General features: G+C 41.3%; 1 protein-coding gene across 8 annotated transcripts in view; it reads right to left on the reverse strand.

Moving 5' to 3' along the window:
• Positions 1–18895, reverse strand: part of EXD3 (exonuclease 3'-5' domain containing 3) — a 598889-nt gene that overhangs the window by 420750 nt on the left and 159244 nt on the right. For 7 of the 8 annotated variants that reach the window (XM_054007611.1, XM_054007610.1, XM_054007605.1 and 4 more), the window contains 3 exons: positions 15868–15932; positions 10929–11099; positions 9446–9613 (listed from right to left, as the gene is read on the reverse strand). In XM_054007611.1, coding sequence (XP_053863586.1) covers positions 9446–9613; positions 10929–11099; positions 15868–15932 — 404 coding nt within the window. The remainder of the gene's footprint in view (positions 1–9445; positions 9614–10928; positions 11100–15867; positions 15933–18895) is intronic. The other variant, XM_054007609.1, reaches the window with a different exon arrangement.

The following is an 18895-nucleotide window of genomic DNA, read 5'->3' on the forward strand; positions in this document are numbered from 1 at the left end:
AGCCGGTTTCAAGTGGAGTGCCCCAAGGGTCGGTCCTGGGGCCGGTTTTGTTTAATATCTTTATTAATGATCTGGAGGATGGTGTGGACTGCACTCTCAGCAAGTTTGCAGATGACACTAAACTAGGAGGCGTGGTAGATACACTAGAGGGTAGGGATCGGATACAGAGGGAGCTAGACAAATTAGAGGATTGGGCAGAAAAAAACCTGATGAGGTTCAACAAGGACAAGTGCAGAGTCCTGCACTTAGGACGGAAGAATCCCATGCACTGCTACAGACTAGGGACCGAATGGCTAGGTAGCAGTTCTGCTGAAAAGGACCTAGGGGTCACAGTGGACGAGAAGCTGGATATGAGTCAACAGTGTGCTCTTGTTGCCAAGAAGGCTAACGGCATTTTGGGCTGTATAAGTAGGGGCATTGCCAGCAGATCGAGGAACGTGATCGTTCCCCTTTATTCGACATTGGTGAGGCCTCATCTGGAATACTGTGTCCAGTTTTGGGCCCCACACTACAAGAAGGATGTGGAAAAATTGGAAAGAGTCCAGCGGAGGGCAACAAAAATGATTAGGGGTCTGGAGCACATGACTTATGAGGAGAGGCTGAGAGAACTGGGATTGTTTAGTCTCCAGAAGAGAAGAATGAGGGGGGATTTGATAGCAGCCTTCAACTACCTGAAGGGGGGTTCCAAAGAGGATGGAGCTCGGCTGTTCTCAGTGGTGGCAGATGACAGAACAAGGAGCAATGGTCTCAAGTTGCGGTGGGGGAGGTCCAGGTTGGATATCAGGAAAAACTATTTCACTAGGAGGGTGGTGAAACACTGGAATGCGTTACCTAGGGAGGTGGTGGAGTCTCCTTCCTTGGAGGTTTTTAAGGCCCGGCTTGACAAAGCCCTGGCTGGGATGATTTAGCTGGGAATTGGTCCTGCTTTGAGCAGGGGGTTGTACTAGATGACCTCTTGAGGTCCCTTCCAACTCTGATATTCTATGATTCTATGATTCAACTCATTCATGTCTAATTTTGCTGACCGATAAGTTTTTAAGCATATAGATTATGTGCTTTAGCTGATACTTAAAGATACACCCCACTGTGGTAACTGAGTATTTCTCCATCACACAGCTTTGTGCATACTCTACACTGGACCAGGAGTAGCCAGAATAACTGCAAACTAGTAATCATGTTAACTAAGTTGTAGAAGCCTTAGATCAAAGTTGGATCAGCAAGGCAATAGCAATTCCAAATCCTAGCTGCCTTCACCACTCCTCCAACTGTTAAGCAAGACCAGCTACCTTTTAAAAATGATCCCCTCAGCACATTATCCAGGAACCCTAATATCCTTATAATGTCTACACACACAATGCATTTATTAAGAAGGCCTCTATATGCACTCTGAAACCAACATAACCCACATGTGAAAATGCCTCTTACAATCCTGAATACTAGCATGCGCTGCCTTTTCTGCTCCTACTAATGCATACCAATTTCCAGTATGAATAAAAATAACAGCAAAGAAATATACCAGACAAGCATTTGGGCTACATTAACTCCCCCCCCCCCCCCCCCCTTCCCGTTCATTTCCAAAGTGGATCTAATCAGAAGCATGGGAAAGGTTTATGCTTTTCTTCCATTTCCCTTCCCGAGCCTATGGAGGAGCAGGTACGTGATGAGGGCTATGTACTGACAGGGATGCCTGATATAGGAAAAAGGGTAAGATAGGAGGAAAAGGTGATGACCAATGGTCTGATTCAAAGCCACTGAAGTCAATGAGTCCTTTTATTGTCTTCCAAGGGCTTTGGGTCAGTCTCTGTTCGAGCAGCAGTCAGAATAAACATCATATCTGGACAAAACACAAAAATAATCCAAGGTGCTATTCACATGGGGACAGATGCCCACAGCTTGCCCTCACTTAAGACATTCTTCTTAAAATGGCTACCATCTCCTATGGTTCTCAGTGGGACTCGGATGACAGGCAAAGATGACCCTGTTTACTGACTCCTCAGTGTTCTTCTCCACCTCATCCCATAGGGGGCCATCATCTTCCCTGAGCACAATTTGGAGGTGACCATTAGGAATGATGAGGTGAGGGGGACATTTTGAAAGAGGATGATTTTTTGTTTATCTGAAGAAGATTTTATGTGTTATCCTTTACTGATGGGAAAACTTCAAGCTATAAATAAACAAACAAATAAATAAATAAATAAAAACATTTACTAATAAGTGCAAGTATTTCTCTTCAGATATTACCTGTTACACCAGATCTACTCAAATAGAGGGGGAAACTCAGATCTGTGTGCGTGTGAGCACACACATGCACAGCGTAGTGCAAAGCACAGGAGGGATGGGAAATCAGGTGTGTACACATGCAGGGGACTGTGGAGAACATGATGGAGGAGAATTGGTTTGTGTGTGCAGAGGAATCTGGAGGTCAGGAGGGAGAGGGAATTTGTATTGGAAACCTGTGTGTATGCACATGCACATAAGCATGTTGGAATACAGGAGGGAGGGGGAAACTGAACTGAACACTGGCTGTTTTGTGCAGCTCCAATGACACAACACAGCTTTAAACCCAGTTTAACTAGTCAGTATGTCTGACCAGGTTTCTTTGTGATGCACCTGAGTGGCATAAAGCATCAAGAGTGTATCTGTGAATCTGGCCCTAAAAGATTTAAGCTTATTAGAATTATCCAATTAGAATTATCACATGATAATATCCTCATTTAGTTTCTTATTTTATGTTCACGTATTATTTTTTTAATTAAAAAAAGAAAATTTCCACACAAAAACTATATTAAAATGCAGTTCACATATCAGTGATTTAGGGTAAAACACATTACAGGGATGTTTTAATTGTGCACAAAACAACCCAGGAAAGTCCGAGTTAAGATTAAATTTAAAAGCAATCCAAACATATTAAGGTCTGGAAAGTCAGTTAGGGAACCCAAACAGCTTTAACTTTGCCCTATAGTGACACCATAGCAAAAGAACAATATAATGTATATTCTAACATCAGTTGAATCTAATCAATTTAAGACTACAAACATGAATATGCCATAATCATAATCATATTAGGCATCACTAGAGGGCTGAGTTAAGGTAGTCTGCGTGCCTGAAATGTGAATTGCTAGACCCTTAGCATGTTTGGATTTATTTTGCGTTTATCACTAAGTCTGAATTTCCTGGGTTTATCATGCTTGTTTTTTTGAATAACACTGGTGTACAATTTTTGAGAAGTCGTCTGCTTCAGAGATAAAATGTGCTATTTATTATGTATTTTGATGTGCTGAATTCAAATATGACAATTAAAACAACTGATTGGCTACTGTTTCTAAGATATTTAAGTTTTTACATTTTATGTCTATGTATATTGTGTAGATGGTAGAGTTTTAATCATAAATTGTAAACCTAGGTCTTTTCATGTGTTTATGGTTGCTTTACATGATAATATTTCACCTGTCCTGTTTATGTAACACTTTAAAAATCAGCAGAAGGGTTATATAAATAAAATTTATTATGAAACAAAAGGCAAAAAACTATTATGTACATAGTTTAGTCCTATTCAGTGTCTACTCGGCGCTTCTTGGCTTGTCTCTTGTATTCATTAAATGGAGCATCTCTTGTCACTGTCCAGCAATAGTCTGCAAGCATTGATGGGCTCCATTTGCCCTGATAGCGTTCCTCCATTGTTGCAATGTCCTGGTGAAATCGCTCGCCGTACTCGTCGCTCACTGCTCCGCAGTTCGGTGGAAAGAAATCTAGATGAGAGTGCAAAAAATGTATCTTTAGTGACATGTTGCAACCAAGGCTTTTTTATGTCTTGAGGAGGTTTTCCACCAACAACCTGTAGTTAGTTGTCTGCCTTGTTGTTTCCGAGAAAATTTATTGCCACTAACTGGAAGGCTTTCCATGCCGTCTTTTCCTTGCCACGCAGTGCATGGTCAAATGCATCATCTTGAAGAAGTTCACGAATCTGAGGACCAACAAAGACACCTTCCTTTATCTTAGCTTCACTTAACCTTGGAAATTTTCCATGGAGGTACTTGAAAGCTGCTTGTGTTTTGTCAATGCCTTGACAAAGTTCTTCATCAGACCCAGCTTGATGTGTAAGGGTGGTAACAAAATCTTCCTTGATTCAACAAGTGGTGGATGCTGAACACTTTTCCTCCCAGGCTTCAATGACTGTCGGAGTGGCCAATCTTTCTTGATGTAGTGGGAATCTCTTGCACGACTATCCCATTCGCAGAGAAAACAGCAGTACTTTGTGTATCCAGTCTGCAGACCAAGCAAGAGAGCAAGAACCTTCAAATCGCCACAAAGCTGCCACTGATATTGGTCATAGTTTATGCACCTCAAAAGTCATTTCATGTTGTCCTAGGTTTCCTTCATATGGACTGCATGACCAACTGGAATTGATGGCATTATGCAGTAAAACAGCTTTAAGACTCGTCTTCGATGAATCAATGAACAGTCTCCACTCATCTGGATCGTGAACGATGTTGAGGGCTGCCATCACACCATCGATGTTGTTGCAGGCTACAAGATCACCTTCCATGAAGAAGAATGGGACAAGGTCCTTTTGACGGTCACGGAACATGGAAACCCTAACATCACCTGCCAGGAGATTCCACTGCTGTAGTCTGGAGCCCAACAGCTCTGCCTTACTCTTGGGTAGTTCCAAATCCCTGACAAGGTCATTCAGTTCACCTTGTGTTATGAGGTGTGGTTCAGAGGAGGAGGATGGGAGAAAATGTGGGTCCTGTGACATTGATAGTTCAGGACCAGAAGTTTCATCCTCTTCCTCGTCTGACTCAAGTGAGAATGATTCTGGTGCATCAGGAACCGGCAGTCCTTCTCCGTGGGGTACTGGGCGTATAGCTGATGGAATGTTTGGATAATGCACAGTCCACTTTTTCTTCTTTGACACACCTTTCCCAACTGGAGGCACCATGCAGAAGTAACAATTGCTGGTATGATCTGTTGGCTCTCTCCAAATCATTGGCACTGCAAAAGGCATAGATTTCCTTTTCCTGTTCAACCACTGGCGAAGATTTGTTGCACAAGTGTTGCATCATATGTGTGGGGCCCACCTCTTGTCCTGATCTCCAATTTTGCAGCCAAAATAAAGGTGATAGGCTTTCTTAACCATAGTGGTTATACTGCGCTTTTGTGATGCAAATGTCACTTCACCACAAACATAGCAGAAGTTATCTGCACTGTTCACACAAGTACGAGGCATCTCTGCTCACTTTGGCTAAACAGAAATGTGTCCCTTTGCAAAATCAAACACTGACAAATAAGAGAGCACGACACTGTATGATTTCTAGAGCTGATACAGGGCAATTTGTTCAGCAGAGTGATGTAAGCTTCGTTATGATTGCATCATGACTTCTAGGAATAACATGATGCAATTCATATCATGTATGACGCAATACCAGCTTCAGATTGCATCATTCATTGTTTTGCCTAAAAAGCAAGTACTGTCCAAACCAAGTCATGGATTTATTCATAGATCCAGTCAAAGATGTATTTTAGTCATTTCTGGTTTAAATTGAGATCCCTTCCCTTTATAACTCACTTATCCTCCGCCATTCCCAAGTCAAGAGTCGTATATACTGACCCAATAGCATATCTTGAAAACTAGAGCCAATCAACAATTTTAAGCATCATTTTCGTTCCCAGTAACCCAGAATTAGTAAAGTTTGACTACATTTATTTCAGAAGCATTTTGGCTGTAGAGCAGTGTAATTAAACCACCCCAGAAATGTATTTTACTCTAAATTACTGATGTACTCTCAACCCTAACCCTGTGTTAATGTAGTTTTTGTTTGAGAAGACTAAGATGGGTGTATTTAAAATAAATAAATGTTATATTTTAATGCCTTTATCACCTAATTCCTAATTTTAGCAATTAGCCCTAGATATAATTAACAAATCAGTTTCTTTGATTGAAAACTAGCAAATATTAGCTCAATTTAACATATTTACGAAATCCATTTTCTGTACAAAAACAATAAATACAGAAGGAGAGTGTCATTATTTGTTAAAAATGAAACACAAAAATTATCTCCCCATCCCTGCTAAACCTTCGCCCCAATGTTCTTGTATAAAAAACAAACAGAAGAAGAAAAAAGTCCCTAGATTTCTAATGCAGAGAGCTTTGAGTGGGAGTTCCCTCAAGCCCAGGAATATTTCTGGTTGTCAGAGGCTAAAAAGATTATTTATTGTTTCCTTCCTAAACCCAGCTCCACTGCCACCTGTTCAGAATTTAATATAAAGCTGTTAAACAAAACCAGAACTTTGATGCTGATTGCGAAAACAAGTTTCACTGTATCTGACCCTAGAAGTACTTACTACTGATCCACAAGCAAAGGAATTTGATTTTTTTTTTAGCACAGCTATCTTTTTACCTTTATAAGCTGTTTAAAAAATGTAAATAAAATAACTCAGTGGACAATAGAGGGCATTCATCCCACAGAAAGACAGCCGCCACCCTTAGACATGAAATATCGCAGCACATTAAGTCATGAGACCCCGCTAATCAAAGCTGACAGGGCACTGAATGTGATTTCTGCTGAGACTTAGCGATATCATGGGGCACTGAAGCATGCACAGCCTGCCAGACTGCCCCTGTTCATGTGACAATGGCTTTTATTCGCTAAAGGGGCCTGCAAGTGACAAGAGTCTCCTTTGTCTTTAGATTCCTGCATTTGGAGTGCAGGAGAGGTTCATTCAACCAGCCCCAGACACTCTTTGAAAGGCTGAAGTGTAACATAAGATGACCATGAAACACTAGCTTGCCTTCTGCCTACCCCTCATTCTTCTAAAGCACAGCCTGGCCTATTCAGCGTCTCTTCACAGAATAGCATCGCACTATATTAGCCTCTGGTCTGCTGAATTCCATCATTGTTTAAAAAATACCGGCGGCCATCTTGGTTTTCATAAAGCCATTCACCAACACCGAAATGGAGAGCTCAAGAAAGAGAGTTCTGAAAGACTACAATACTATCAGCGCCCTGAAGTCCTGCACAACACATGGTGTGCATGGCATTTTGTCCAGGCTCAGCCTGAACACAAAACAATCTAATACACTAACATTAGATAGCTCAATGTATGGTTTAGGATGACTACTGAAACTCACCTTGCAACTATGCTTGGCTCATGAAAGCAGCTGTATAAGAAAGAGGAAATATATCTAAAGGCACCCCAGCTGTAACTATATAAATAGACATTTTAAATCCCTCTGCTTAGATACTATCCCCATTACCAAACAATAGTATACACTCTAATTGTCAGCTTTAAAACCCTTTTTTGTCAACACCATCGTACTGCATTCCATCAGCAGCTGCCATCAACTGCATTCACACCAGAACAGATACACACCCAGAAACTTGCCACACAGACACTTCTGCCTTTTTCCTTAACTGTCACCTTACTTACAGTCAGAAAAATAAAGCTCCCACTACGTGTTTTGGGAGCAGTGGTGCCATCCAGTGGCCAGTGAGGCTCATCTCATCCTCCCATACTCAGAGGAGTGTCTCACAGAATGCATTTACTAGCCGCGACTATTATAGTAGAACCTCAGACTTACGAACACCAGAGTTACTAACTGACCAATCAACCACACACCTCATTTGGAACTGTAAGTATGCAATCAGGCAGCAGCAGAGACCAAAAAAAAACAACCCACAAATACAGTACAGTATTATGTTAAACGTAAACTATTAAAAAATTAAAGGGAAAGCAGCATTTTTCTTCTGCATAGTAAAGTTTCAAAGCTGTATTAAATCAATGTTCTGCTGTAAACTTTTGAAAGAACAACCCTAACATTTTGTTCAGAGTTACAAACATTTCAGAGTTGCAAACAACTTCCATTCCTGAGGTGCTCATAACTCTGAGTAGCAGGAATTATTCACATCTGTGGCATCTGCCAACAAATGGGTGCTATCTCCAAATAATTCAAGATTTATCTCCCATTACTACTTTTTATCCCCCCACTACTTCCATCCATAGCCAGAGTGTTCTATTAGCACTGGAGGTGACAACCCAAAATTCACAAATCCCAAGAGAATGCTTGGCTCAGCTGCACAAATTACTGTTATTCTGACAGATAAATTGGTTCAGCCTTTGAGAAGCTCTAATATTGAAGGCCATGGGAGGGATCAGATCTGCTTTAGAAGTAAATGAGATAACAAGCACACCGGTCTCTAGGAACATCAGGGACTTCATTGTCTGCAGAGACACTGTTCTCTTATGCGATTTGTGAGAGGTGGGACATGAACACAGGAGGCAAGGATGCATTGTTCACATGAGAATATTAAATGTGTCCAGTGGACTAAAGGGAGTGTATTTCTCTGGTGGAATGTTGGTGCCCCATTCTAGATAACCCTTAGGGCTTAAACAACGGGTTGGAGAAAGCAGAGAATAATATCAAATATTTAGAAGGATTTCAACCTTCCGAAGACTTAAGGTGGGACAGAAGGGGGCGAAGAGGCTCACATCTGAACGTTTGTTACTGCCCCACCTGAAAGGAGCCCTACAAGAGGTTACAGTAGAATCAGCACAATGCAGACATCCTCACCATGGCTTGCAGCAGAGGCCTCATAGTCCTAGTGCCAGGATTGTCTGTCACATTATTCTATTACTCTTCTCTGTCTTGGAGTGTACAGGCCAGGACCTGCATTTGTTCTTTTGGTGATACTATAATTGGGAGGAAGATATGGGTAAGGGAAATGAAATAGCTCTGATATCCCGTGGACGGGACAACACTGAGAAAAAACATATTTGGTTCTTCTTCTTAAGGAAAAAAGGTTGTGAACCAACTCTTCCTGCCTGAGAAGTGCTCAAGTCAGGGAAAGGACCCTAGAGAAACAGCTTCACAAATAATTTGGAGCTTTCAAGTTCAAAATGCTTGAAGGAATCTGCATTTCCAAAAGAAAGCAGTGAAAAACTCATCTGTGTCCCTGGAGCCTCAAATGTCCAGCAAAATCTTATTTACAATCACACTTGAAATTAGTTGAACACCTTGATTCAGTAATCCCATGAAACAGAGAATCTGTCTGCTAAGATTTTCAGTCAGGTGATATATACCACAAAAGATGTCCCTCACAATACTCCATTTCTGGTCAAAACCAGGACATGTGGAATGGATAATTTTTTATTTTATTAAGCACCCAAAATAAAGTACCCCAAAAAATTAACAAAATTCTTGCAAAATTCACAAAGGGAGTTGGGTTTGACAGGAGTTTTGTGCTCTCCCAGTATGAGGCATGAGACTGAAGGAAGAGTAAATAAGTACCAACAAGTACAACAATCATACTAAATTATACCACACACAGGCCTTGCTGCCGTTATGAAATGGAATTTACACAGAAATATAATGAAAAACAGGCCCAGACACTAACAGAGAATCAGAGCTCTCAGTGTGAAAATCAAGTTGAAAACCAAGACCCACCTCTTTGTACTTGCCCTTGTGGTAAACGTGACTGACATGTCCAAGCAAACTGTTCTGGTCTGCCGTATGTAGCTGAAAAATGCTGATCAGCGGGTCAAGGAGATTAACTTGGCTCTGGGCTAGTATTCTGAACACTCGGGTCTGGAGTTTCTTCAGCCTCAAGCCAGACTAAGAAATCAGAGTCAAACACAGGTTTCATAAAGACCAACAGAATTCAATGACAGTCCAAAATGTAGCTTTTAAAAACATCAGACAAGGCAATCCATTGGAAAGGGGTTCTCCAGTTCCCCCTTGGATTTTGACACACAAATCAGGGCAACATGCTATACACATCACTTCACAGTGGCCAATTAAAACAACATTAAATGTTGGTGGGGTAGAACTTGGAGAGGCCCAGTACAAATATCAATCTGAGCATAGGGAACACCCCTTTTTGCTAACAGAACTTCTTGCAGTAGTCACACCTCCAACTCAACGTGGGAGTTGGAAACCAGGTCAGAGGAGGTGCCTTTTGTGATAAGTGCCCTCAGCAGAAACAAGCCTCCTGGCTCTTGCATTCACCAGCTCTCCACAGGCAACCCTTCCCGGCCATGCATGAGAACTCAATTTCATTCCCAGTCTTGTTGCCAGGTCCTAGAGCGGCCTTGAGGCAAAAGGATGGTGTGATGACACAGGGACACAACTACTAATACATACTTTCATACATGATCATTCTATTAAAACTTTGAAGTTCTTGACTCTCAGTCCTGTGTTTGATTCAACTACAACAGACTGTAATGGCAGAAAATAGAGATCTTGGGGCTCTGAATGGAGAAGCTGAACTCGCAAACTAAGGCACTTGGGAAAAAAATGAAAAATGAAACAGTACAAAGACAAAACCACCTGTGACAAAATCACAGGGAGCAGGATAGAGAAAGGAAAAATCTCAAGGTATCAGAATGCAACAGGCCAAGGAAATGGATGAATTACTACTTTGATGACCCTACAACTTCAGCTTGATCACTCAAGCTACCAGGAGATTCATATTGTTACCACTTTCAGCACTTTGAGTGATAGAAGCTGCTACCACATTGCCAGAGTTAAATAATTATTCAGTAATTGTCTTCTATGTGCAAAACTGGAAGAGCATACAGTGATTGGGCTTATGGGACATTGGTTCCAATGGGAAAGCCTCCAGCCAGGGAAAAGACTGAAAGGTCCATATTCCAGCAAGGCAGCTTGATTTGGGGAGATAGAAATCCCAGGCAGTGGGAGGAAATGGGAAGGCATTTTAGCACCATTGGTGTTGTTTCACTTTCAGGCCAGCATCACTGGACATACTGCCTCAGTATGAATTCCATCAGCAGGTCACATTATGCTTGTGGGTGCACTAATGGAAAGGAACTGGACTATGGAATAAAGTAATTGGAGGAGAGGGAGGCACTTTGGGAGCATGAAAATCCCTCTCTCTTTTCTCCAGGCTCTGTCTCTTTCTTTCTCTAACCTCCTGAACAGCAGGATGTTCCTTTATCCAAAGTTGCAACTCATTGGTGATGTAATACCCCAGGGAGTGCCCTTTCCCCTTCCAGTCACTGCTGCTCTCCAGCATGTCCAGGAGTCCGGCCAATGGGTCTTCCAGAGCTGCAAAACCCCGCCTGGTTTCTTCCTTGAGCTGCTGAGATACAAAAATACATTGTCATGTACAAAAGATTAGTGAATCCTCCCTTCCCCCAGCTCAACACAAAGATTTTTTATTATTATTTAATTTAATCTATTCAGGGAGGTAACTGTTGCTATTTAACCACCATCCGTGCTTATAGTGACTTTTCATGTCATTACAGATTCCTTCATGGCCCATTGCACCTCAAACCCAATGGGAAAAGCAGCAATTGTCCACACTAATTATCCCATAAAGACAGAGAAGTTGTTCTGCAGGACAGACAAAGGGGCTTAGGATTTGGGGGAGAGGGGTGTTATTGGAGAAGTGGCGACAGTAAAGGCAGACAGGTTTACAAATCCTATTATCTGCACTTCTAATATACCTACAGATAAGAACACAGATAAAAAAAAAACTCCCCATTCCTGCACTGCAAACGTTTATATTCATCACATAACCACTGCAATCACAATTATGCAACACCTTACACTAGAGTGGAAAACCCTGAGACTAAAATAATTAAGGTTTTAAATACAGGATAAAACATTTAGCATCAGACTTGTTGAAAACTCAAATTGCCTTATTTGAAATCCAATTTCCCCTTCTCCAAAGAAGGGTGAGGTACTTGGTTTAGGCTACCATTGCAATTTTATAGTGGACATCTCATTAAAGTTATAAGATGGAGTGCTGAAAAGCTTGGAACATGGAAAAAAATTATACTATAAATCTAAGGAATTTCAGGGTGATCTGTTTAGAAAAGTTAAGGAACTGAACGCTCACTTTGTGAAAGTTAATAGGCAACTTACTACCCATCTGGTCTAAGTGATAAATTAACAGTACTGGGCAATATCTTTATAATGTTTACATTAGAGGGTAGTTTCCAAGGAGCTCAGAGGGTTGGCAGGGAGAAGAAGTGGCATCCTTCAGTAGCCCCACAAGTACCTGTCACCACATGGTACATGCATGGAGCAAGGGGAGAGCAGAAACAGAAGAGAAGAATTCAATAACAGCAGCTGCTCTCTTTTTTCTGGCTAAGAGGCAAAATCTGAAGGATGCTGATTCCTGCTTGCAGCAAGTTTTACTAATTTATTCTACATGGTGATCCCAGTTGCAGCTTCCAATGGAAACAGTATAAAAAAGACTGAAGAATGACATGGAAAACAAAAGAACATCTAGAGAAAATATGTCAGTCAGTTTTTTCCTTTTTATTCATCTAAAATATGTATTGGAAGACAGTGTGATTTGCCAGTAATTTTCCGTATCCCCTTTCATGTTGGAAAACCTCGAGACTATAACAAATATAAATCTGTTTCTCTTTACTAGGTTATCAACTGCATCAAGAACAATGCTGATGACTAACAAAGATGTGTGTTTAGACAAAAGTCTGCTAAGCTAAGTCTCCCTAAGTATTTTTCCCTGTGGCAAGGGATCGTGATGTCAAACACAGGACTCTAACCTCACTGCAAAATTCAGCAGAAGAAGAAGCCAGGCTACAGTGGAACGCCAACCACAAATATCTGACACAACAGCCAAAGGAAAACAAAGCGACTAGCCAAGTAAACTGCACTATGTATAAATGGTCTCTTTTTTCAAAGCCCCACTTCAGCACATTTGGAATTGAACAAGAGCTTTCTCCGCACAGCTCAGCATCTCCATTGGCTGGAGTCAGAATCCAAGCTTTGGCAAGATGCGCTACAGAACACAATGGCCTCATAAGAGAGCAAGCCCTCACTCTCACACACACACATATCTCAGAAAAGTTGCAAAACTGGCAAGAACAGCAATGACAATATGTCTGGATTGATTTTTGATTAAGGATCACTTAGATATTCTAAGCAGTGGGAAAATCTCTCTTTAAAGTCTGCTAATGATCTAAGGGAGTGATAAATGGCATGTAATGTACAGAAAGTATTACCTGAATGAATATCAGAAATCAGAGATGAAAATACCTGTTAGGTCAGCATGCTCATCACTCTGCCAGTGCAGGATTCTTTCTTAAATACATTTACAATTATGTGGCAAGTCTAGCAATGATTCACATAACCACGCTTCCTTGGGAGAGTATTCCTCCCCCATAATAAACCTCACAGTTAAGAAGCTTTTTGCTGATGTCCAGTCTATGTTCTTTTGCCCATTATTCTGAGTTACAAAAGCAAAGAACCTTCTGCTAATCCTGCTGGATTACTCAAAAATTAAGTTTATTTCTCTTCTATGTACAAATCATTGAACTCTCTAAACCCCCAGAATTGGAGTCCTAGCCTAATGTAGAGATCTATTTTTCAATCAGTATTCAAGGGGTGGAGAGGTGGGGGAGGTTAATGGAAGTGATAAACTCTCTTTAGCATTAACAGAAATCACATACATAAGCCACCACAGCCTGTGCCAGGTTGAAGCAATAGGTGCCTTGGTGAAATCAATGTATCTAATCTTTAACTTTACTCATTTACTGTAAATTCAAGGTTAGGGTCACTTTGCTTCAAATTATTTTGTCTGGAACAGTGATGATGGCAAATGGTAGATAAGGATGGGGTGAGTGGTTACAAATTCAGGGCCTTATTCTGTTCTCAAATGAATGCACACAACGCCCCTTGGCATCAACACGGGACACAACTGTATATCTGAAGGTAGGAAATGCCCCAAAAAACTGATTAGTACCGTTGCGTGGCAGCAACTTGATGACAACAGAGGGAGAAAAGAGAGAGTGACTGTGTGTGGGAGTGTGTGTAGACATCAAGAGTACAGTCCCAACATTAGAATGACTGAATCGTTTTACCCCCTCACTGTCATTGCCATGCTTCCCTGTCTCATCTATACAAATTACTTTTCTCCTGGTCTGCAAGCCCATCTTTCAGTTTTAGAGAGAAGTGGTTCATCTGCATTGGAAGATATGGAAAGTAGTGTAGTAAGTGGGATCCATGTGGCTGTGCATGCCTGTCATGAGCCCGCACATTGTGTATGATGAACATTTACTCTGTAAGGGGGTCTGTCTTCCTTTTGAGTAATTCAGGAGCAGTTCACAGCAAATAACCTGAAATCACATGCATTCCTGGGATGACACAGTTTGAGAGACTTGCTGAAAATGTTATGTAGGCTGGGATGAGTCATGGAGACCCTTAAGTTACAAAAAAGATGTGCAAAAAGAAGAACAGGAGTACTTGTGGCACCTTAGAGACTAACAATTTTATTAGAGCATAAGCTTTCGTGGACTACAGCCCACTTCTTCGGATGCATATAGAATGGAACATATAATGTCCTCATTATATGTTCCATTCTATATGCATCCGAAGAAGTGGGCTGTAGTCCACGAAAGCTTATGCTCTAATAAAATTGTTAGTCTCTAAGGTGCCACAAGTACTCCTGTTCTTCTTTTTGCGGATACAGACTAACACGGCTGTTACTCTGAAAAAAGATGTGGTATAGTCTGCCCAGGACACTTTAATGGGAAACTCTTTTTCATAATATTTTGGTTTGCAATCCACTCAAACTCCAGTTTGCACAGTGTATAGATTTTGATGATTATTTTTCTCTGTTGTTGTTCTGGTGGAATGAACTGTCCTCAAACCCTAACAATTAATGTTTTCCTCTTGCTCTAGCATAACTTGATAGAAAGCCTCAGTCTTCAGAATTGCTGAGCTCTAGTCTGTGTCAGTAATTGACGATTCAAAAAGATACCTCTCGATTGTTGTATTTCCAGCTGTTCAATTACTAAGGGTGGGGGACTGCAAGCCAGAAGAGCTGGAAGGTATAAATTCTGGAAGAGGGGAGGGATAGCTCAGCGTTTTGAGCATTGGCCTGCTAAACCCAGGGTTGCGAGTTCAATCCTTGATGGGGCCATTTAGGGATTTGGGGCAAATATCTGTCTGGGGATTGGTCCTGCTTTCAGCAGGGGGTTGGACTAGATGACCTCCTGAGGTCCCTTCCAACCCTGATATTCTATGATTCTATGAAATGCACCAGTCAAGTATGATGACCAAGCAAATCTGACAACTAGGCTGGAGCACGTAGGCTATGGTACTTTGGGCATACTAGCATATAGTCGATTGGGTATATTCCACACAACGATATAATATTTTGCACGTTCCCAGATATTTCAGGAAAACATTTATGCTATTAACCTGGCTGCAAAGCAGAAACTGCTAAGCATGGGAAGCTAAACACTAACCAGTTATATCTAATTTTTTTTGTTAATTTTCTGAGTTCCCAAATTTAGATGAAGTATGTATCTTTCCCTTGGAGAAATCTATACATAGCACCTAGAAAACATAGGGCTGTTTAAAAATATATCAATAATTTCACAGAGACACTGTCCAACCAAACCGCAGAATACTGCTCCAAAAATGAAAAGACGTCATGAAATATGAAGGCTTAAATATTTATCCACTTAGCAAAGCGCCCCAACCCCACCATGGGAAGATGTGCTGGCAATTTCAACACTCTCCTTGACAGGTGTAAGGATAACAGGGTACTTCACATCTTCAGATTTCTTACTCTCTACATTAATTGGACAAAAAAAATGTTTAAAATAAAAGATTGACTTTGTTTTCTTTTAACAACTCAGCCTGTCTACTGCAGCCCTTGTATGTGTGTCCCACGACTGCTGAACATTGGACAAGGCTGCCTTTTATTTTCCCTTCACACTGCAGATCCATAGGTCCTTCCCCTATGTATTGGAATTGAAAGCAATCATGAAGAATTGCGGGTCTGACCCAAGGGCTCTGAGGCTGGACATGTTTTGCATACCGTTATTAGCTCCAGTGTGAAGGGGAGGTTCACTATACAGACTTACCTTGTTCATCTCTTTCTTTGTCCAGAGGGACTGAAGGGTTTTCAGCAATAGGAGTGAGTCCTGGCCTGGGGGGGCGGGGGAAGAGGGATATAGGAGAAAAACAAAACAAAACAGATTTAGTGCTTCTGTACAGGCAGTCCAGATACACTGGGGCACTGTTCTGCTGAAGAGAAATAGGCCCCTCCATGCCACTGTTTGAAACCACCAACCTTCCAACTGTCATTCAGGATTAAAGTGCTAAAACCCCTCACTCTGGAAGCCTAACAAAACCACAACAGACATCATCCATGCATAGGTTTAACTAAACACCCACACACACGTAAATGCTTATTCAGTGCAAAGCTCTCTGGGTGTATTTACAACGAAATCATGTCACCACTCTTCAGCAAATATGACCGGACTGATCTCTCCCATTTTTTAAATAAAAAACTGTACAGTCCTAGAAGAGTTAGTTTCATGCTTGGTTTAGAAAAGATTATCAATGCTTTCTGAAACTTTCACTGGAATAGATGGAATAGACCTGGGCTTGGACCTCATCCCAGCACTCAGACGAGAGACAGGAGTGGGTGAATTTGTTTGGAAACCGCCTTAGTAATTGTAGGAGACACTCTGTCAGTTGGCAATAATTGCCAGGCTGCTGTGCTTCAGCTATACTTGTTTGTGTTATTAGATTAGGCCCAAGGTTTATGGTGATCCTGGCAAGGCATAATTTATTGGAGGATGAGAGAGGATGATATACCCAAAACCCACAAATTCAATGCAGACTAAAATTATGGGAACGTCATCTAGGCTTTTCCACTGCTTTTACAAACCAAACCAATAATCACAGCAACTTTTAAAGCTTTCTTGATGAAAAGTGTCATCAGAAAGTTTTAAAAGTAGATTTTGTAACTACTTGAAAATTTAAATTAAAATCTCTTATTATGCATCAAGCCAGTCAGAATGGGGTTCCTGGAACCATCAACATTTAGGCATAGTTAATTTAAAAGGCAATACAATTCTCAATATTGGTCTCTGCATGTTTCATAAGCATATTCTTACTCAATTCTGCATCAATTAGAACATGCTACGGGGGAATTTTTTGCTAAACTCTGAAGTCCAGAATGTAGTCTTATTAAAAATAGGCTCAGACTTCTTGGTTAATTAAATAAACTTGAAAAAAAGACACAATTAAACTACTCTCTGTATGCTATATATAAAACCTGAATAACTGACTTCAAAATGTGGGAAGACTTGTATCTTAGTATGCCACTTCGGCCAACAGAAAAGCTACCTCAAGTGCAAAACTTTTCCCTCAACTCAGCTACATTATGAAGTGTGATCATTATAGAATATTGTAAGAAGCCAGTAGATTGCATGTTGAACTGACAGCATTGTATCACTTGTTCAGGTATTTCTATCATGAAGTTCCTTCTAGGAAATACCACAATGAGCTTGACTCGGTCATATTTACAATTTATTGCATAATATTTTACATCATCATTGGGAAAGTCAGGCTCCACAACAATTGTAGAGTCACTGACTTTTGCAAGAATAAAAATGCATCGTTTACACACACGCACATGCAGACACACACACATAAACCTCTCCCACTGATTTCAAAGGGGAGGTGTGCCCGCATGAAAAGTCAATATATAGCCCGAAGTGTTTAATAGAATCCATTGCAAATCTGAACCATTATTAATGTGTGGAACACTTTGGGATGATGTAGAAAAACTAAGAGTTATGACTTTGCATAAGGCTAACAGTTAAACCCATTACAAGCTTTCTAGACCTCTGTCATCAAAACAAGTTCCTTCTTTGGTGATTTTCCCCCCTAATCTTTTCACAGTTGAAGGGAAATCCCACCCAAATCTCATGACTGCTTGAATACAAGGATTGAACAGCAGCAATGCAAATAGTCTCTCCAGTCCACTTCCAGTGATGCAGCATTGTCACCAGCTCTTCTGAAAAACATATGCTCATCTCCTCAGATGCAGGATAAATGCTACAATGCAATCACACGTGCAAACCAACTTCAAAAATAATTAAAGAATTTTAAATGGGATGTATACAACAGCCAAGTGTCATCCCTGGAGCTATCTCCTGTCTATCCTGCTCCTGCATAACCACAGCCCTGGTGGAACCCAGGCATTCAGCAGACTGCAAGATCTTCCCAGCAGTTACTCCTCCTTTGAAAAAATTAGATAAGTTAATGGAGGATAATGGCTATTAGCCAAGATGATCAGGGATATAACCCTATGCTCTGGGTGTCCCTAAACCTCCAACTGCCAGAAGCGGCGACTGGACAACCGGGGATGGATCACTCAAAATTGTCCTCGTCTGTGCATTCCCTCTGAAGCACCTGGCATTGGCCACTACTGGAAGACAGGATACTGGGCTAGATGGTCCATTGTTCTGACCCAATATCGCCGTTCTTATGTTCTCCTGGCTGTCCAGGGCTGCTGTCAAGACACAGTTTCAGGCAACCAGGCTACTTCTACTTGTCTGTCCTGTCTTCCCACACTGCTGACAGAGAAAAAAAGAGGTGGCAGTGGAGGCTAGCACTGCCTGCCGCAGTCTCTCTTGCTGCCGGAAGGTCTGGTGGGAGAACAGAGGAAAACAATGGGAGAGAGGGAAAGAGCAGGGCCAATTGGATAGGAAAGGAAAGTGGAGAGTGGGATCGGACAAAGAGGTACATGTACAGGGTGTGTGTATGTGGGAGAGCACAATAGTGAGAAAAAAACAAAACTACAGTTTCTCTCCTGGAAAGCAACCACACCAGCTCACTGCAGATCCGTGTGTTTACATCCAAGAAAAAAGCAATTCCTGCTTGATTCTACTGAACAAGGAATCATATATAGAAATAGTAGGTACACTACACAAATCCTAATTCTCAGCAGCAATCCCCTCCTCTCTCCTCTACAACTTCATACAGACGTAGGATGTCTATGAGAACATTTGATCAAGGTTCAGTGAATATATCATCTACTACCCGGTGGCAGACAAAAGGACAGATGGGGGGGGGGGGCACCAATGAAGCTCAGAG

Source organism: Malaclemys terrapin, chromosome 17 (genome assembly GCF_027887155.1).
Source record: "Malaclemys terrapin pileata isolate rMalTer1 chromosome 17, rMalTer1.hap1, whole genome shotgun sequence".
NCBI lineage: Eukaryota > Metazoa > Chordata > Testudines > Emydidae > Malaclemys > Malaclemys terrapin.